General features: G+C 46.3%; 1 protein-coding gene across 1 annotated transcript; it reads right to left on the bottom strand.

The window, feature by feature from the left end:
* Positions 1-3,708: 3,708 nt before the first annotated feature.
* AHSG (alpha 2-HS glycoprotein) lies at positions 3,709-14,204 on the bottom strand. The gene is made up of 7 exons (XM_074962900.1): positions 13,916-14,204; positions 12,307-12,417; positions 9,562-9,646; positions 8,069-8,232; positions 7,665-7,775; positions 5,383-5,457; positions 3,709-4,249 (listed from the first exon to the last, which is right to left on the bottom strand). The coding sequence occupies exons 1-7, from the start codon at positions 14,132-14,134 to the stop codon at positions 3,965-3,967; spliced, it is 1,050 nt and encodes a 349-aa protein (XP_074819001.1). The 5' UTR covers positions 14,135-14,204; the 3' UTR covers positions 3,709-3,964.
* Positions 14,205-21,244: the final 7,040 nt, after the last annotated feature.

The raw sequence follows: 21,244 nt of genomic DNA, 5'->3' as shown, positions 1-21,244 counted from the left end.
GGTGTACATGGTAAACTGTCTAACTGGCATTGATGAATGTAAACTTCCATGCCCAGGGATTGCTGGGGTGGAGCTAGCAGAAAAATCAACTAATAGGAGAGCATAGGATAAACTAGAGGGAGGGGTTGCTTTATCTTACAGCCTTTAGGCAGTGGCATCCTGCTAACACACCCCCTTGGTGCCTATGAAAATTACACTTGTGTTACATGCTCATTTAATGCCGTCTTGGTGCAACAAACATGACTTTTGCACTTTCACTCATTTTCTGACCAATTTACCACTGCCATTTATGTCCCCACTAAATTTGGCCCACAGGCCAAATAGCAGTGGCAGCTCCTGACACCAGGTTTGGTGTTCAACGACAGCATGATTGCCCCCCTAACACCATCAGCAGACTGGCTCCCAGGAAAGACCACTACCTCTCTCCCCTCTGACCAGGCACTGACACAGCCTATCCCAGTTTAGGCTGCAGGATGCAAAAGGAATATCACAGCTTTGTGGTGTTTATAAGACTACAAGCCAGGGGATCAGGTAGATTGCTGTTGCAATGGCACTACTTTAGTTTTAAGTGTCAGCACGGATCAATGCACTGGCTTTGCAATAACACTCATATAAAAACTTACGGGCTCGTATCCCCCGTTACTGATTTTTGAGGTTTATCCATCAGCCTCAGAAGTTGCTCACTAGTTACTTATTAGCTCTCAAGTGAGTTTCAAAATACAAACAGAAGAAGGTCACAGAAATTCCTTCCAAAGCAAAACTTGTTTGAAATGACCAAGGAGTCGACTGTGGTTAGCCCTTACATGGCTGCACTGTTGGAGAGGGTTAGATGGACCATGGATCTGACCCAGTGTGGCCAGCCTTATGTTTGTAAGATCCTGGGAAGGAAGGGTGCTATGAAAGGGGAAAGACAAAAATGGTAACATGTTTTAAAAATGATTTTAGTGCAGGTGAAAAGTGCCAGAGAAACGGTCCCGGCAAGCAAAGGCAGCAGCAGCGTTGCAAACTCCCTTACGCTGCCTCCTGCCATCTTGCTTCCACCCTGCCCTGGACAGTCCTCCCTCATGGGCAAAGGGTGATAATTCACTCTCTGTTTCCATGAATTTCTTGGCCTCTCTGCTGACACTGTCGACAGGGTTGCCAATTAGTGCTGGCTGTGCTCTTGGCTCTTATGGTGGGGAATTGTTACATTCTTGGCTCTGTTCTCATTCCCTCCCAACAGAACATCAGAACGGCCATACTGGGTCAGACCAAAGGTCCATCTAGTCCAGTATCCTGTCTTCCAACAGTGGCCAATGCCAGGTGGTTCAGAGGGAATGAACAGAACAGGTTATCATCAAGTGATCCATCCCCTGTCGCCCATTCCCAACTTCTGGCAAACAGAGGCTAGGAACGCTTCAGAACATGGTTTTGCATCCTTGCCCATCCTGGCTAATAGCCATTGATGGACCTATCCTCAATGAACTTAGCTAGGTATAAACTTAACTGGGTATAAACAGCTTTTTCCTTACTGTTAAGTAGCTGATCTTAGCGTACCAACAGAAACACAGACATAGCAAAGCTCAGCACCTCCTGCTGGAATTCACACAGAATACCCAGGCAGTAACAAAGCAGCCTGGCAATTGAAACTGGTGAAAAGTGCAGTGAGTTAATGATGCGGATCTGTCACAGCTGTTCGCTCTGTTACTCAAAGAAAGGGAAAAATTTTTGGTTGATTTGTTAATTGTCGTTTCTAGATCACTCATCACCATAACATGATGCTAAGCACAAGGGCATCAGCTAGAAGCAGTTGGGGTGCGTACACTCAGGACTATATGCTGAAGAGGGAGAGAATAACAGTGTTTAAAGCCAGTGGCTTACAAAGGGGGCAGATGTCAAGGAGAGGGGAGAGAAGTTGTGGTTATTAATTGCTGCATTAGATCAACACAAACCATTTTCTGATTCTTCCATTTTACTGATAGGAAGGAGAGTGAGTGTGTACGTCAGGAGGAGGAGGGGAGCAGTTCAGAGCCTGGAAGCAGCAAATCTCCTTTGTGCCCTTGTTGTGCTACTAAGAAAATGCAGTAAGAAAATGATTCCTGCTACCATACGATTGCATAGGGACCTGCAGAGATTCCAGCTACAAACACGTGCTCAGTCCTGCTAAGGAAGGGAAGCTTTTCCCGAGCACAGGGAGCATCATATGTGCCCTCGGTAGGGTAATACACGCTGCACTATGCTCAGGACTACGGTGACCAGATGTCCCATTTTTATAGGGACAGTCCCGTTTTGGGGGACTTTTTCTTGTATAGGCTCCTATTACCCCTCCCTCCCTGTCCCGTTTTTTCACAGTTGCGATCTGGTCACCCTACTCAGGACTCCTCATTGGAGTTTAGGGACGGGAAATCCAGAATGTAAAAATACAATAATATAGTCCTGGTGCTGAGGTTATGTGAATGCAAATAAAACAGTAACAGTCTAGATAGGGCCTGCACTGTGTTGTACTGATGTGCAAGAAATGAGTGGGTGTGACGAAGGCATATGGAATCCCCCACCCCCAAAAACCAGCAGGGCAGAATCTCTTGGAAGGAAATAGCAGGAGATATGGTTATCTGGTGCACTCACTAGTGCACCACGTCACCAAGGACAGGTGTTAGTTGTGTTGCTTAATGCACTGCTAGAAGGTGCTCAGGTACTAAGGCAATGACTCTGAGCAAAGTATAGAATGGAATAGACATGGGGTCTGCAGATTTGGCAGCACGTCCAGCTGGTTAGCATGTATGCTGCAGCCAGTGCTGCTCCTCTTCTGAGAGGCACCAGTGTGTGCCCTGCACGTTCCCCCCCAGGCCTCTGGAACCCTGGCCTGGTTGGCAGGATTCCTACAGAAAATGGCACACTGGCCATTTTCTCTGATCATCGTCACTGCATTAGGCAGGGTATAATTGAGCCCTTATATATGCGAGAGAGGCGGAGAGAGACCTTGTCTATTAACACAACAGTAAATGGCAAGCACGATCCTGTTACGGTCACATGGGGCTGCATGCAGATAGCATTTACTTTAAATAGATATCCCCTCGCATACCTGCACAGACACAGCGCATCATAATCTCCTGCCAGGAGAGCGAGCGCCATCAGGTGTGCCTGTTCCTGAACTGCAGATGCTGCCAGCATGTGGCACTATGGCAGAGCAGCCTGCAGCAAATGTCAGGTGTGTTTAAGAGACTCAAGGCCTTGCATTTTTATTTATTTAACTAGGGAACAGGAGGAAGCCGGGCCATCTTATTGTTAGATTATGTGCATTCGGCTACATAGTCCATCTCTTTGTCTTTGTAAATGAACATGGATGTCATCACTCATGATGTCATGCCCAAAAATGATTTAGGTGCTTTAAACAAATATTAAAGGCAGGCACATTAAAGGCAGGCACAAAACCTCAAAGAACCTGTGAACTAAAATAGACAAAGGATGGGAGGGAAAGCGGAAGACCACACTTCCCATTTTCCCCAGAGTCTTTTCTGCCTGTGGATTCAGAGCTGTATTGGCCTGATTTTCAGACGTGCTGAGCACCCACATATCCCACTGAAGTCAATTGGAGCTGCAGGTGCTCAGCGCCTTTGAAAATCAAGCCCAATATATGACTCATCACCCCCCGAAGCAGGTTACTGAGCAATTAAGAGAGGCGATGCAGATAATGCATATGGATAGAAAGAAGGCAAAGAGGCATTCATGTTTAAAGTTTTATTTGTAAAACACCTTTGTTTGGTTTTCATATCATGAAGTTATGGGTTTTACAGCAGCCACAGTATGTGGTCACCTACTTTTCAGAGCAGATTATTGTGAGCTTTCAATCACTTTCATATATCGGGTTGAAACCCATTGGAGCTCAGGGATTTGAGCGCACTCAGACACTTATACTTGGCAGCGTGTTCTGCAAGTGGGTTATGCCACCAGCTAACCCTTTATCAGCTGGCTAATGTACCTTATCCTACACTTGGAAATGTCGTATCCTCCCGGGACACAGAGGGTGTGTAGGACCTGAACCTACAGGGGAAGGAGGGACGGTTGGATCAAGAACAGCCCCAACTGCTCTTTTGACCACAGGAATTGCTGGTTGTGGACTAACAGAAGCTTCTGCAGAGCTGGACTCTGATGTATCATCGACTGAGCCGTGGTAGAAATGCCTGAGGTCATGATGCGTGAAGCCTTGTACCAGGGTGGGAAGCTGTCCTCCCAAGTGATTGTGAATCAGCTGATGGTGGGTCACTCCAGGCTGGAAAAGAAACCCATCTGTCCTGTTTGTGTGCTCTGTGCCTTGGAGTTTATCATATATGGGTACTATGATTTTGACTAGAGATGAACCCAGAAGCAAAGCCCCAGATCCAAAACATCCCTGAACTTTGGAAAAGGTTGACTCCAGATTTGAACGCAAAGACGGGACCTGGTATTGCACATTCTTTAATAATCAGTAGCTCTGTGGGGTCTACTTGCAGTTGCACCATAATAAATCCTGAGCAATTCCTATGAAGTCAGTGAAATACTCAGATCCAGATGCTGCCCTAACCTGCACGTTACTTCCCCCCCCTCCCCTCCCCTCCCCATAAAACATCTGCCATCTGCTACCACTGGTACAGCTCTACTGCTGGCATCAATGATGGGGATACGAGGCCAGAGACCAGCATTTTGACCGCCATGTCATCTAACCCTGCTCAGAGCAACAATGTGGCTAAAACACAAGCAGACGCTTGAGCCCCAGTCTACATGGGCACTCTCGCTATTACTATCAGTGAAGCTGCACCTGTGGTAGCAGTGATGGTAAAATTTAAGAAAATATCTAATATAGATTTTATTCAACCAAATCTAGGGACTGTTAGCAAAAGCATCCCAGCTGATCTCATCTCCCGAGATGGTTCCAAGTAGAAGTGTCAATCTCATGGCCCTTTTAATGTCAAATATGGTTTACTGCTAGTCACCCCTCAACTCTAGTTGAACACAATTTGTCCACTGGTATGGACAGGACCGAAGAGTATTTAACAGCTAATTCAGAGAGTGTGATAGACACCTGTTAGAATGAGGGACTGATCATGCTTTTTAACAATGGACCTTGAGCACAGGTTGGTCCAGTTTGCGCATAATTATAACCATATTCAATCACAGTGAAGGGGACCAAAGTGAAACTATGTTTGATGTCAGGTGACAAATGTGGCTCAATTTCCAGCACAGAACACCTTAAGGCAGCTGGGAAGGAACTCAGACTAAGCTTAATAGATTAAAGTTAACCCCTGGTGTTGCACCTAGAAACTAGTGCAATCAACGGAGGAAGAGCTCGCTCCTGGACAGGTGCTCCAAATAGTTTTAAGATTGTGGAAATAGTCTGAAAATAAAGAATGTATTTAGAGTTGGTACCTGATGTTCATAAATTGCGCAGGACACTGTGATGTTGTTTTTGGTTAAAACTGCTGCATTGCAGAAGCCAAATTGCTGTCAAAATTAGAAGACAATTAGTTAAAGAATCCATAGTTAGAAAGTGGAAGATACTTGCATTACAATACCTAAGGGATAGTACAGTCTGCAAAAAACCCCTAACACCCTGTTAGCACTCTTCCAGTGCGGTGCCCAACTGTCCGTGTGTGCATGCAAGGAAGGTTGCATGGACAGCCAGCTAAAAGATCCACACTGTAAAACTGCAGTTAATTGATACAGATGAGAAAGATGAAGAGCTGAGTACACACTGTATTTGATCCTAAGGTGCTAGGGAGCTTAGGTATCAAAATAAAGTGCACTAACAACACTTAGTCTGAAGCACTTCAGGGTAGGGACCACAGGTGCCGACTTTCTTCTTTCCAGGTGGGTGCTCCACCCCCGCCCTGCCCCGAGGCCCTGCCCCCATGCCGCCCCTTCCTGCAAGGCCCCACCCTCGCTCCGCCTCTTCCCTCCCGTGCTCCTCCCCCTCCCACGAGTGCGTCCTGCCCTTGCTGTGCCCTTTCCTTCCCCCCCCCACCCCACCTGCTCCCTCCTTCCCCTTTCAGTGCCTCCCAGCCACTGCCAAGCAGCTGATCAGCGGGTGGCTGGGGGGGGGGTGCTGAGCACCCACTGTTTTTTTCCCGTGGGTGCTCCAGCCCCGAAGCACCCCGGAGTCGGCACCTGTGGTAGGGACTGTTCTTTTGTTGTGTGTTTGTACAGTGCCTGAGCACAACAGGGCTGGGTCTCTAGGTGCTAGTGCAGTACAGCTAAGAAAGGATAACATGCACCATGTTCAATAAAACGTTCCGTGCGAATGATTCCCCTGGCCTCACCCTTTTAAAATGTCTCCACTAGAGTGCATCAAAGTATAACTCCTGTATGATAAAGGGAGATAAAGATTTGATGTGGTCTTGGAAATCATGTCACGGACAGGATATGCCCAGTGATGAGCTGCCAAAATCTTAACAATGGGTTCCCTCCTCACCCCACGAGGGGGTCGTTGCCCACTCCCGCCCCCCGGGACTCCTGCCCCATCCAACCCCCCCACGTTCCTTGACGCCCCCGCCCCCAGGATCCCTGCCCCATCCACCCCTCTCCCCTGTCCCCTGACTGCCCCCAGAACTGGGCAGGAGGGTCTTGTGGGCCACCGTAGTGGGTACCCACCCCACCCTTAAGAGCCAGAGGGACCTGCTGGGGGGCGAGGTGGGGAGTCCCGGCGGTGCTTACCTGGGGCAGCTCCCAGGAAGCATCCAGCAGGTCCCTCTGGCTTGTAGGGGCAGGGGAGCGTAGCTAGGGGGGGAGCAGGAGGAGCGGCCGCTCCCCCACTGATCACATCAAAAGTGGCGCCTTAGGCGCCGACTCCCCAGGTGCTCCGGGGTTGGAGCACCCATGGGGAAAATTGGTGGGTGCAGAGCACCCACCAGCAGCTCCACGCCCCGCGCCCAGCCCCAGCTCACCTCCGCTCCGCCTCTGCCCCTGAACGCGCCACCCCGCTCTGCTTATCCGCGCCACCCTGCCCCCCACGAATCAGCTGTTAGGCGGGAAGCCGGGGAGGGCTGAGAAGCAAGCGGTGGCTTCACACTCAAGCTGAGGGTGGCGGAGGTGAGCTGGGGCGGGGAGCCTCCTGCATTCCCCCCCCCCACGGGTTACCTGCTGCTACGTGGGCGGCCCTCCTCGCGCCCCCCCCCCCCCCCGCCCCAGCTCCCCTCCGCCTCCCTGGGCCTGAGCAGGAAGCCGTGGCCTGCTTCTCAGCCCGCCCCGGCTTCCCGCGCGAACAGCTGATTCGCAGGAAGCCTGGGGGGGCGGAGAAGCAGAGCGGGGCGGCGCCTTCAGGGGAGGAGGCGGAGCGGAGGTGAGCTGGGGCCAGGGGCGGGGTGGGGAGCTGCCGGTGGGTGCTCTGCACCCACCAAATTTTCCCCTTGGGTGCTCCAGGGCTGGAGCACCCGTGGAGTCGGCATCTAAGGCGCCGCTTTTGGCCGGTTAAATTTAGAAGCCCTTTTAGAACCAGTTCTCCCTCGCGGAACAACCGGTTCTAAAAGCGCTTCTAAATTTTACAACCAGTTCTAGCGAACCGGTGCGAACCAGCTCCAGCTCACCACTGGATACGCCCTTTGCACCCTATCTCCATGTAGGGTCTAATCCTGTACAGAATCAGGTCCAATATAAGCTGGCTCATCTCAACCTCTGAGTTGGATTGATCAGGACTAAAGTCTCAGCATACTTACAGCTAGATTCTTAGGCAGCAGCTGACAGTCATCCACATGATCCTGGGCATCTTTGGCTGAGCAGTTCGTGACAACAACGGCAAACTCGACAGAGACAATGTCCGGGAAATGCTGATAAAACATTAATACTATTTAATTGTCTTTGTAGCATGAAACTACAGAACTGCCAAGGAAATATAAAGGGGTGAATTTTCTAAGAGGTCCATGTAGGTTTTAGCTCTGCGTCTCCCTCTGAAGTCTGTGGGAATCACATGGCTAGATGTCACAGAACTCTTGGGAAAATAACACCATGTTTAGCACAAGCCAAACTTGTTTGCAAACACAAGCAAATGAGTGTTGCATAATAACCCAGGAGGGATGTTCTGTTTTGTAATATAGCAAAGGATCAGAGTTTCAACAATTACCTGAATTTGAGCTCGTCCAATTTCAAGGAGTTTAACGTAGGCACCATCTGGTCTTCTGTTATACTCAGTGAGTGCAAGGTCAACTGCATTTATCACCTGAGTGTCATTTAAAAGTGCTAATACTGGACAGTCGGGGCAGATTTGAGTAATATCTTCAACTGAGTCTGTAGATGAAACAAGACAGGTTATATTTTGACAAGATTACAGGTTATACTTGAATGCGTTGTAGATCTGGTCTGTGGGATACAGTATTATTTTTATACCCTGTTCCAAACTGCGCAGCTGGTGTTGTTATGTTATGGGAAAGAATCACTGAATTCTGGCCCAGAGATGGCAACCTTTCACAGATGGGGGGATGTGCTTTTGCATGCCAGCTCCTTAAGTCTTTATTTAAAAAAATTCCTTCTGATCTTCAGTAGCTCTCCAGGTTCTTATTCATGTTTAATCCATCCTCACTCAGACAAACTACCAGTGACACCAGGGAGAGTTTGTCTAAGTGAAAATGAGTGAAATTTGCCAGGGTGGGAGAATGAGTGAATGGGGAAAAAGGTACTAGATACTGTCCATAACTACAGCTGTCCAATTCCATTGACTTCACTGGGGTTGCACAAGTCTACGTGAGGACAGAATTTGGCCAAGAATGTCCTATGAAAGTGCTGTTCAGCTGGTGGGTTGCAACCCAGGAGTGGGTCACTATGGGGCAGCAGGAGATGGTTCACCTCTGGCTGAGAAAGCAACAAAATCTCTAGGTAACTAGAACCACCACAGGGAGCCCAGGCAGTGGGATCAAGGAGCAACTTGCTTTCCCACTCTATTCCCTTTCCTGCTGCTGCTGTTCTGGTTGCTGCTTCTGACCCTGCTCTGTTCCTTCTGGCTCAACACCCAGTTCCAGAGCAGCTTCTTAGCTCTTCTCTCCCTCTCACAAAACACCCAGTTCTAATACAGGGGAGCAGCACTGTAGGAGCTCCTTGGAGCTTACACAGGACCTGAAGAAGAGCTCTGTGTAAGCTTGAAACTCTCACCAACAGAAGTTGGTCCATTAAAGGATATTACCTCGTCCATAGAGCATCAGTTCAAGCTATCCTAGCAGTGCCCATCTCCTGAGGTAAGGAACCATTATCAGCCCCATTGTACAGTTGTGGAACTGAGATGCAGAGAGGGTTAGTGACTTGCCCGAGGTCACACAGGAAGATCATAGGAGAACAAGGACTTGAATGTGGGTCTTTCACAGCCTAAGGCAGTGCCCCAACCACTGGGCCATCCTTCCTTGCTAGTGGACTTACGTCAGGGAAAAAAAGGACTTCTAAGATAGCCAGTCTTGGGAAGCCCATTAATTGGCATGTTCTTCAATCTCAGAATGCTTATACACCTCACTTTGCAACACTTTAGAAGCAGAAGGACTAGAGAACCATAAATACCCCCAGAGTTTATGATGATAATATTCCTGTTTCCTCATCACCAACCCCAACCCTGACAAACAACAAAGACTTTACCTGGAGTTGAGTGACATTTGATAGATAATACAGAAAAGGTTCCCTCCAACTTGAGCAATTTAACCTCACAGTCGCCTTCAACAACCTGGAGGTACAAAAGCAAAGGGTTACGTCATTTACATAAGTTAACAACTTCTCAGAAAGGAAGCAGGATTAGAAGGGGACAGATATTTTATAAGTGAGTGCAGGGGAATGAGGCTTGGCATAGTGTTTTCCTGGCAAACCCAGTCTGATTGCTTGAGTGCCTGCTAAACCATTCCCAGGGTGTATGGTTTATAAAAGGCAGAGGTAGACCCTGAGCTGTAAAATTTGGATCCAAATCCAGATGTCAAAATTCTTGGTAGTTAAGAGGTCTCCAGGACCAGGAATTTAGTTCAAGTCTTTCTTGAATAAAAATGGTCCAAGAAAGCAAACAATTTCAACACAGGTTTCAGAGTAGCAGCCGTGTTAGTCTGTATTCGCAAAAAGAAAAGGAGGACTAGTGGCACCTTAGAGACTAACCAATTTATTTGAGCAGAAGCTTTCGTGAGCTACAGCTCACTTCATCGGATGCATTTTTTCCACTGGATGCATTTGATGAAGTGAGCTGCAGCTCACGAAAGCTAATGCTCAGATAAATTGGTTAGTCTCTAAGGTGCCACTAGTCCTCCTTTTCTAATTTCAACACACTTATTTGTAAACAAAGGCTTCCTGCAGAGCCACCACTAACGGTCGCATAACCCTCTTCTGGTCAATGGCATGGTGGCAACGGAATGTGCTGACTGTGGATTCAGACCCAGCCCTGAACTGTATTGCTTGGGCCCATCACTAGAAACAGCAAGCGAAATTCTGGCTCTGTTTTCCACTCAACCCTCGCTCAGGCAGAACTCCCATTGACTTGTATGAGTGTTTTGGCTCAGAAAGGTTTTTAATTTGGGCCCAATGGTCATAAGAGGTGAAATTCACCCCTATGCAGAGGGTCACTTAAGATTCAGTTGAGCCTTACTTAAGGACTTTAACCTTGTCTGTACTTGGGATTTACTCTGACTCCACCGTGGGTGGCCAGCCACAGGTGTACGTGCACCAGTACAAGCCCCAGGTGCAGCCAAGGAAAGCTGTGGTTTGCACTGGTGAAGCTTACCTTAGTATCACGTGAAGGTGAGCTCAACTGGTGCAAATCACAGTTTCCCTTGTCTACAACTAGGGTTTTACTGATGGCTGAATTCTGAGCGCATGCAAGCCTTAGAATGTGCACAGGCCATATGTGGAAAGTTTCACCCAGGTTGGATCGGTATTTTATCAAAATTACTCTAGTGCCTTCCCTCCTGTTGAAAGGTGGCATAACAAGACCAGATGGAAATCCAGGAGATAATCAGGGGCAAGGGGGGGAACTATAAGGGGGTGAGGGAGGGTGAGAAGGTAGCCTCAGCATGAAGGGGTTGATTGCTCATATTTGAATGACTGGGAGAAAGAAAGGGCACCACGCTTTTAAGTGATGTTTGCATTGCAATCCTTCATGGTTCCCCACCAGTGTTGCAAGAGGCTGTGGTTGAAACCATTCCAGAAACAACAGCAGCACCAACTCCCTGACCTGTGCAAACAGAGATCCTTTCCAGAGAACTATGTTATAGTTTAGCCATCTATTCTCCACCTCCTTCCACACCCCTAGACACTTCCACAGTTATAACATGGAGGGGGGTGTGTGTGTGGAGGGGGGAGCCCTTCAGGGGAAGGGCGCTTGAAACATTTTGGTTGAGTTCACAGTTTTAACCATACGTGGATAGGGCCACTGTGTGTTTTCTTAGGGTATCTCTATACTGTAGCTGGGAGCAAGCCTCCCAGCCTGGCTAGACAGACTCACGCTAGCAGGGCTTAAGCTGGCGCACTAAAAATAGCAGTGTGGATGTTCCGGCTCAGGCTGCAGCTTGGGCCATGAAGCCTAGGGGGTCGGGTGGACTTGAAAGCCTGAGCCAGAACATCCACGTTGCTACTTTAAGTGAGGAACTTAACAAAAGATACACAGAATGGGCTCCCTGGACGGTTACAGTGCGCTACAAGGACATCAACTGCTTTTGCTGCTGACTTTGGGAAGTAAACTAGAGGTCTGCCCATTCATGCAGTAAGAAAGCCAGCTTTCCCTCACTCTGTATCAGTGTCCTGGTGTGGATATATGTAAATGTCTTTCTTAAGGCTCTAATTTTGCACTAGCTCACTTAGGGCACTGTCCTCCTGTCGGATATGCATGATAATGGTCAAATTTGTGAATCAGCTGTGTTTTTTTCTCTGATGTGTGTGGATTTGCCATTGATTTTTCCCTTTGTTTGGAGGAAGGAGGGCAGCTCTGTAGGGCAGAAGAGCTGACTTCTATTCCTGGCTCTGCCACTGAGTTATTGTGGGTTGTTCAGCAAGTCACTTTAATCTCTTTGTGCCTCAGTTTCCCCTACCTGTAAAATGAGGATAATATTAATCTGTTTCACAAAGGTATTGGAAGGTTTAACTAATTAGTATTTGAGAAGTGCATCCATCTTCTTGAATGGAAGCCATTAGAGAAAAGTAAAATGCCAAATATTATTATTATCTATGCATGTAAGGAGAGCAGAATATCAGCTTTGAACTTTACAATATGAGCTTTACAAAGGTGATCTCAGAGGATACTTTTGCCCTGTAAAAAGAGAAATCCCCAGTCAAAGCTTGTCTTGCCCTGCTATAATCAACACATACAATTCACATTTATCCACAGAGCTAATGATAATTTCAGACACTTACATGAGCTGTCCGTGGCCTTATGGTACAATTTTCAGCGGGCAGGGGGTTCACGATGTGGCATACAGTCTCTAATAAGTCAAGATCAAGCTCAAATATCTCTCCAGAAGGCCTCTGGAAGGAAAAGAAATTATTTTCACTAATTACTTCCATAAACATCACCAGATTTCTCCCATTGAGCTAAATTCTAGTCCCTGTTGCTGATTTCAGTTGAATAATTCTAGGTTTTCACTAGGGTAGCTGAGATCAGGTACTGCCCCATAGTGTTGAACTCTATAAGAAAGACGGGCCAGATCTTTAGCTGGTGTAAATCAACATAGGTTCATAGACATCAGTGGAACCATACTGATTTGCACCAGCTCAGAAATTGGCCCCACGTATCTAAAGAGACCAATCTGAATATAGTGGGTTGTAAGGAGAAGAAACCAGAAACCAAACCCAGTTCTCCTGAGTCATTTAGTTTCCTACTGTCCGACAGTCCTTTAAAAGTGACATGCAGCTTTGCTGGCACAAAAACTACAGCTGAGTAATTCCATAGTGTTAGGCAAGGTACCAGACAAACTGCATGCCAGGACAGGCTCAATCCTGCTGGCCTCACTCAGGCAAAAGAACATGTCATCAGCCGGTGAATATTGAGCCAGTTCCTTTAACTTCAATGGAGAGATGCTGAATTGCAGCTGCTGAGCATTGGCTCAGATACCCCCATTGCCTTAGGACTGCAGGATCTGTTTCAGCTACACTTATACCTTTTCAGCTACAGCATTAGTCACCTGAGCACAAAACTAGGCCTCAGATATTCCTGAGTTCTAAGCTTGGCTCTGCCAACTGACTCCATCTGTGGCACTGGGGGTCATACCTGGGGCCTGATTCTTTTCTCACTTATTCAAGTGTAAACCAAGAGTAATTCCCCTACAGCCAATGGGGTTATACTGGTGTAAAACGAGAATGAGTGAGAGGAGAATTAGGCCCTGCCGGCCCAGTGAATTATTGTGTGTATAAAGCCAGGGTGTGAAGATACAGAGCACCAGCTTGCTGCACAGTAACGTCCCGGGTGGACACTGCTACAGTGATGTAAAAGGCCCGTCACATAAATGAAAATTCAGGCCACAACTGCTTATTCTCAGTCTCCCCGTCTGCACAGGGAGGATACTGGGCCAAATTCAGACCTGGTGTAACACCATTAATGTCAGTGGAGCTACACTAGGAATAAATTTAACCAAATAACATTTACATACCTCACAAGGTTAATCCTCACAATGCGGGGGCCCAGATTCACTGGTAGGCAGATAAATGAGGATTTTATGTGTCTAAAGGCCAATCTGCCCTAACAAGGAGATCACATTTGTAAATTGGGCCCCTCATATTACTATATTAATATCGCTTAACACCTGTCTCTCTTTTTAAAAAGACACATTTCATCCGAAAGATAATGGGCCCGATTCTCATCTGGTGTAAATCAGTGTAGCTCCATTGATATCAATGAGGCCAGGCCGATTTACACCAGCTGAGGACCTCACCTATATTTATCTCATCAACCATTTCTAAGCCTTTTGTGTCCGAAGCATTCAACTTCCCAGACAACCTTTTTTCCTTTTTTTAATGTAGCACTTACCCTGGGCAACACTTTGATCTTCTCAATGATGTTCAGTGCGTACTTGTATCCATGAGGATGATGGGCATTGATGTAGTTCAGAGCTATGGCAGCTGCTTCTTCAGACTCTGGGTCATCACAGTCAATGACCCGTGGATCCAGGGGATGAAAGGGAGCCAGGGGTACAGCTCTGCAGCTTAGGAGCGGAACAAGCAACAGTAAAGCTACTACCACCTTCATGGCACAATGAGCAAAGCTGCTCCCTTTCAGTATAACAGAGCTGGGAACAATGTTCTAATGGCAAGATAGAAGAAGCTAGAGGAGAGTCTCGTTTATATAATATACCACAACAAAAATTTGCAGGATTAATATTTGTCCCAGTTCCAAGCAGCTACTGCAAACAATGAAAAAAGAAAAGTAAATATGTTAGAACATGAAACTTGCTGATTAATATTAGCCAAAGTACATTTTATCAGGTAGGACATTGCAAAATCTGCTAAAAAGAAGACAGCATCAGCAAAATGTAAGACAGTTTTAGGAACTCTGTTTACAGTGAAGTGCAGTGCATGAGAGACACAAGTCCTACTGCTGAGTTATATTGCAGAATTCAGATGTATTGTATATGGGCCCAATCCACTGAAATCCTGAGGTGTGAGGCTCATATCACCCTGGTGTAAATCAGGAGTAAGTCCAACAAGATCAGTGGAGTTAGCGTGGCATAAATGAAATCAAAATCAGTTCCATGGGGTCAAAATCAGTGATGAACTAAATTATTATGTGTGTTTTGCCACTGACTTCAATGGCAGTAGCAATCGGTACATAGGTTCCTAACTCTATGGATTACAATAAATTCAGATTTCAGTTATCCTGTGGTAAACCTGGAATAATGCCAATGACTTCAGTACAGTTACTCTAAATTTACTCTGATGTAAATGAAAGCAGAATATGATCCCGAGTCAGTGCCTTCAGTGGAAATTTTATTGGAATAAGGAATACAGACTTGAGGATTTGGCCCATGGAGTAAGACGTGTTCCCCTTTCCTCTATGCTAACAAGCCAAGGGCAAAATCTTGGAATCATTACTCACATCTATAGTCACATTTAAATTAGTGGGACTAAACATATAAGGATTGCAGGATCAAGTCCCAAGATATACAAGCCAAACAAAAACACGACACTATCAACAGTGTAGGAAGAGGCCCAGATTATACAGTAATAGGTGCAGAATAATAAACTAGACAAATAGCTTTAGATGTAAAATGGGCTGTGGAGTTATCTGTGGTGAGGTGAACCAGGTATTCTTTGAAGAAATTGGTTAGCATTGTCCAAAGTGTTATACGCTAGCAGCAAAGGGCTCGTAATTCTAGCAAACAAAAACCATAAACGGTGGTTAGGTGTGGACATACTAGGCCTCTTAAAATATTAGCAGGTAAAGGTACAAGATCCAATGACTGAAAGGTGAAGCTAGACAAATTCAAACTGGAAATAAGGAAGACATTTTTAACGGTGAGTGTAATTAAACTTGTAAACAATTCACCAAAGGTTGTAGTGGATCCTCTGTGATTTGAACTCCTTAAATCAAGGCTGGACATCTCTCTCAAAGATGCGCTCCAGCTCAACCAAAGTTATAGGCTTGAGGTAGGAATAACTGGATGCATTTTCATGCCCTGTGTTATGCAGGAGGTCAGACTAGATGATCATAATGGTCTCTTGTGGCTTTAAAATTTAATAATCTATATGTCCATTAAACCTTTTTAAGGAGTTAGCTAATTAGCTTTAGAATCAAAACACATGAGGGGTGGATTTCAAAAGGTTCAAAAATTTCATTCTGTTCTCTTCAGATAAATCTCTCTGAGTGCTTAGCTGAATCTGCTAGGTCTGTAAAACTGGGTTGGAGATCATGTAAGAATAGGCTCCATCACTGGCAAATTTTAAATCAAGACTGGACTTTTTTTTTTTTAAAAAAAGGGTGTGCTTTAGTTCAAATGGAATTATTCTGAGGCAGTTCAATGGCCTGTTTTATGAGGTCAGACTAGGCTACCACAGTGGTCCCTTCTTGCCTTGGAATCTATGAATCTTGTGAATTAACCTTGCCATATCTGTTAATCTGTCATAGTCTGAGGTGCCCAACAGGAGGAATTTAAACAACTCCCTCCTTAGCATACAGAATGCAGCTGTTTCGCGCGGCAAGCCTGGGAGGGAGGGAGGAGAAGCCAAGTGGCGGTGCGCTCAGGGGAGGTGGCGGTGGTGAAGCGGAGGTGAGCTGGGGCGGGGAGCGGTTCCTCTACCCCCTCTTTTACTTCCTGCGCTCCCCCCCACCCTTGCTCACCTCCGCTTCGCCTGCTCCCCTGAATGCGCTGCCTCTCCCTCGCCTGAGAGGGAGGGGGGAGAAACAGAGCGGCGGCATGTTCAGGGGAGCAGGCGGAGCGGAGGGTTGCAGGGGGGGAGCCGCAGGAAGCAATAGGGGGGGAAATGCGGCACACCCAGGCGAGGAGGCGGGGCCGGGGATTTGGGGAAGGGGTTGGGACGGGGCGGAGTTGGGGTGGAGCCGGGGGCGGCGCGGGGGTGGGGGGGGCACAAAAACAAAAGCAGGGGCGGCCAAAAATTTTTTTGCTTGGGGCAGCAAAAATCCTGGAGCCGGCCCTGAATGTACCCAGCTTAGTAAAACAAACTTTGAGACAGAGTGCAAACATATTCACATCACAACTAATATGCAGTCAAATGGGAAAATATTTGAGTCCAGGAGGATCACAGTGTGTGGGTGGCACTGCACAGAGCGTTGGTCCCAGCCAGTCTCTTGACGGTCACCTTTAAGCAAGGTATTGGTTTTGACCTATACACCCTTTAATGGCTTGATAGCTATCTGCATGACACACCTCTCTTTTTACCATTTGATACTGCCACAGTGGAGATCGGTGGAGGTGCTTGAGTGACAAGGCCCCTTCTTCATGGCCCCTTCCCATCTCCATGAGGGTCCTTTAGACTTTGAATTTCAGGCCTCACCTTGGTCTGAATGGCTTGAATCTGTTGACCTTTCCCACATGTTGTAAAGCCCATATATTTGGACAGGCATTTGGGGGAGGCCTGAGGTTTGTGGGGGCTAGATAGGGATGGGGAATTTTTATGGGGAGACCAGCATTTGTAGAAACTGAGGGGGGAAACGTTTGGGGGCAGCTTGTTTTTATGCAAAGAAAGGCCCCAACAGTAGCTACTGCTGTTTTTGTCCTGGTTTGATTGTATTTTAGCTATTCTGTTGGGCACCAAGAACCTGGGACAGACCTTGCTTTTGATGTTCACAGATTGAAACTGAAATAGATACATAAAACAAATAGTTCACACAGTAAAATAAAGATTATTCTAAACCCCCTTTGAAACAGCTATTGTGTCTGAAGTACTAGATAGTCTTGTGGTTGAGGCCGTGCACCGGGGCTCAGTAGATCTGACTTCAGTTCCTGCTTTTACTTCAGACCTTGTGTTTGCGCTTGGCTAAGTCATTTAGGGGCAGATTTGTAAAGGTATTGAAATAGGTGGGAATTAGGCACTTGGTCTCTGTGTGTCAGTTCCTCTCTCAGGGGTGTTGCAAGGATAAAATCAATAACAGTTGTGAAATTGTCAGATATTACACTGCCCATAGAAGTAAAATATTATCTCAGATATTATGGGCCCATATAAGTAAAATGATAAAGCCCCTACCACTCATATGGTGGTTTACATCTTCAATGCACTGTCCATTTATTTTATTTTTCAAACTTCTAAAATGTCAATATAGGTGCCTGTCACAGGGTGGCTAGTTCTTTAACGGGAGAAGGGCCTCAGTCCCACCAGTGACAGCCAGCTCTCCTCTCCAAGGGGGGAAAATGAAGAAGGTCACATGGATCTAGTGGGTCATATGACCTAGTGGAGTTCTAGGGTAGATAGGGGAGAGGCCCAGGGGAAGACTTTGTGTGAAGTAGAGGGCAGGGCAGGGAGGCTTGACACACCAGGGAAGGCTGCTTGCTTGGTGAGGTGACCCATGGCTGTGCCGTGGATCTTTTATTGCAGTGTCAACATACCCTTAGGCTTGAATCATTGGGTGATGCTTCCTACCTCAAGTATGGTAACTTTTTATAAAACAGGCATACACAATATGAGGTGTACACTAGAAAGAAGTTTAACAACAGCGCATTAAGTGGTTAATCAACTACTTGGACCATCTCCTGCTCTATAGAACACTTCCAATCCCTGCATTAGAGACTGCTTTTTCTTTGCCAGATTCTATTGGCCCTTTGTATCCGGCCTAGTGCAGTTTTGGTTTAAACTCTGTGTGTGGGGACATGTGGGGAGGTCACCTTCCCACTTTTAGATCCGAAGGACTTGGGAGCTTTAAAAATAATACATAAAATAATTGTAGAATTTCATACGTGTCCTTATGATTAGGAGCCACTCTGTGGGAGGAGTGGTTTTTGTCTGGTTACATTAGGAAAGTATGCAGAGCAATTCAATTCCTGCACTTATCCCTCCCTCATCAGAATTATCCGAGTACCTTCCAGAAAGGCATTGAGCAACATGATTGGCACTTGTCCTGGGTGATTCTCTTTTTTTTCCCAGTGAGAAAATCATATGAGGTTGTCTGGTTTGGGTTTTTGATTTTGACTTTTTTCTTCCCATTTCCTCATTTTCTCTGGCATGCGTTGATTCTGCAGCCAGTAGCAATAACATATTTTCTTTTGGGGGTTTCCAGCTCCTCATTGAGTCTTGCCACATGTTCTGTCCTGATATGTAGGTCCTGTCCTTCTGGTTTCCTTACTATAAATGCAACCTTTTCAACCTTGTCATCGAGGCATTCATTGCCATGCAACTTATGCCACGTTGTAGGGCAACCATCACCATGGCTATTGCATCAGCCCTGCAGGTATTTCAGGGTGCTATTAAGTCTTGCTCGTCCAACTTGAAGGACAGAGGGCAAGCTCCATCCATAATAGGATGAGTGGCAATTATGGCAGCAGACACGTGTCTGCCTATTGTGGCTGAAGTCAGCCTTTAGGCTGACCATCAACTGTCCTTATTCTACAGTTTGGGTTTCCAGCCTTCATGGTTGCCAATATTGATAGTTGCCTACCATCCCAGTGTCTAGTACAGTAACATGCAACATGACTTTAAAAGGGATTGCAGAGCAGAGGGGGCATTGAAACAAATCCAGCAAATCGTCAGATTACATAAAGGAGCCCGCCAAACTAAACATGCCTACCAGCTAAGCAAACAAAAACCCATGGATGCAACTGCACTCCTCCCCTCCCACTGAACAACATAGCAGCCCAAGAAAATGCAAGAGAACCTACAAATGTGGAAAATCACACAGCTTGTGAACAAAACTGGCTGCGGCGATGTCCCAAGAGACTTGCAGCTCCTTAAATTGAAACACCTTGTTTCAAAATATGGAAGGTTTCCAAAGTTCCACTCATCATAAGGCCTATCGATCATACTGTCACTCCATGACTATCCACAGATCACTGACTCATCTCCCCATTTGAAAGAGGAAGATTAGTGTTCAGGACACTTGAAAATACAATGTTAGATTCTTCTACTTAAAGCAGTTTCAGGAGACTTAAATGTGCAATTTACATGGATGCCGTCATGTCTTATGATGCAGTCAGTCTCTGATGGTGAATTCTACATGATAATCCTGGCCTTAGTGAGCCAAAGCCTGAAATTTACTAACAGTGTTAGGGAAACCTAGTGCACTGTATTGAACCACACATTGTCAGCTAAGACCGGAAAACAAGATCAACCCTGGTTTGAGCAGGTGTCATTCCCACTGAGGTCAATGGGAGGAGCAATGCACTTTTATTGCTGGGCTGGATTTGACCCTTAGTTTATTAAGTGAAATATACTACTCATAAGAATACATTGTTGCTGCTTAGATACAATGGGCCCCTTTTGTAAACTTCTCAATTTGCACATGCAGAGCTGCACATACAAATGATAGGAGGTCCCATCCTGTTAAAGTCTGTGGTGACAGGATAGACAGCAATGCTGGTGGATGGCCACAGGAAGGATGGTGAAGCTGGATTTTTTCTTTCCTGATTCCCACCCTAAAAAAGGCAATACCTTAGTCTGGAGAACCACATGCAGGACATGATAAACCCAAATGAAAACCCCTGTACAAGACTTACACAGTTCTCACAAGGGGGTTTTTGGTTTAAAAGTACTACAGGCAGAGTTAGTTTTGTAGGGGGAGGGGAAAGTGTGCAGAGTGGGTCCCACTCCTCCATCACACACGTGCCCTTTTGGTTGCCCTTCAGCCATTTGGCTGGAAAAAACTAAGAATAAAAAAGAAAAAGAATAAAAGTTATAGGAACATTTTAGTTTCCTTGGGCAGGGATTGTTTTGTTGTCTAAAAAAATATTTAGGATCCGTTGGGGGTTAGGGAAAGTGAGTCTTTTCTGCTTAGTATAGCTTTTAATTTCCATATTGACTTTTTTGCTTAGTGAATTCCCTAAGAAAATTCACATGCCAGATTTAAAGCTCTGACTCATGTTGCAGCAAAGTCATTGGACGTGTTGCTTTCCATGTTGTATTTATGAAGAGTCCGAATAACAGCAGACATGAACTCCAGGCTGTCTAGAGCAATAAACGTGAGGCACTCTGAGCGGACACTGGTGACCTCCTCCTTAGTACCTACAGAAAAAGGAGACACAGGTGTTAGTACCGTTGGCTGATTTGAGGCACCATGTACTGTTGCATTTGTACAAAGAGAGGGGCATCACCTGCTTTTCGTTGTACAGAATTGGTAATTTGTTAAATCTTGTAACATCTGGTAAATGAGATCTGCACTGTTCAGCCAGAAATGCAGAAACTGAGAGTGGTTAGGTTCTACCAACTATAATGACAGAGAGCGTATGTGTAAATGAACATAACTGGCAATAGTAGGCCACTGCCTTTATGCTCACTGGCTTCTGAATAAGATGAGAGAAAATACATCACCAGAGCCACATCTGTGAGGCTCAAGGGCTTGGCAATAGACATCTTAGCCTATCCCTTCGAGCTCTCCTTTTGGATATCTGGCTGTCATCTTAAACTGTACGTGCTCTAAAAGAGTTCCTTATCTTCCTACCCCCCATTATGTCACTGCTGACGGTGCCATCCTCCTCTCTGCTCCCCAGGCCTGTGACCGTGGGGGGCCATCTTTGATTCCTCTTTCACCTTGTCTCACCCACCCCAAATCATGTCCAAAACCTGTTCCTCTTCTTCCAAAACATCTCTAAACCCCATATCGTCTCACTCTGTAACTAAAGCTATAACTCTTTTGTCCAGACCTCTGATTGCCTCTCATTTTGATTACTGCAACTTCCTCTTCTGGCCCTCCTGACAC

This window comes from Natator depressus, chromosome 9, assembly GCF_965152275.1.
Source record: "Natator depressus isolate rNatDep1 chromosome 9, rNatDep2.hap1, whole genome shotgun sequence".
Classification (NCBI taxonomy): domain Eukaryota; kingdom Metazoa; phylum Chordata; order Testudines; family Cheloniidae; genus Natator; species Natator depressus.
The sequence above is the reverse complement of the archived record's forward strand: the minus strand, read 5'-3'. Positions and strand labels throughout refer to the sequence as shown.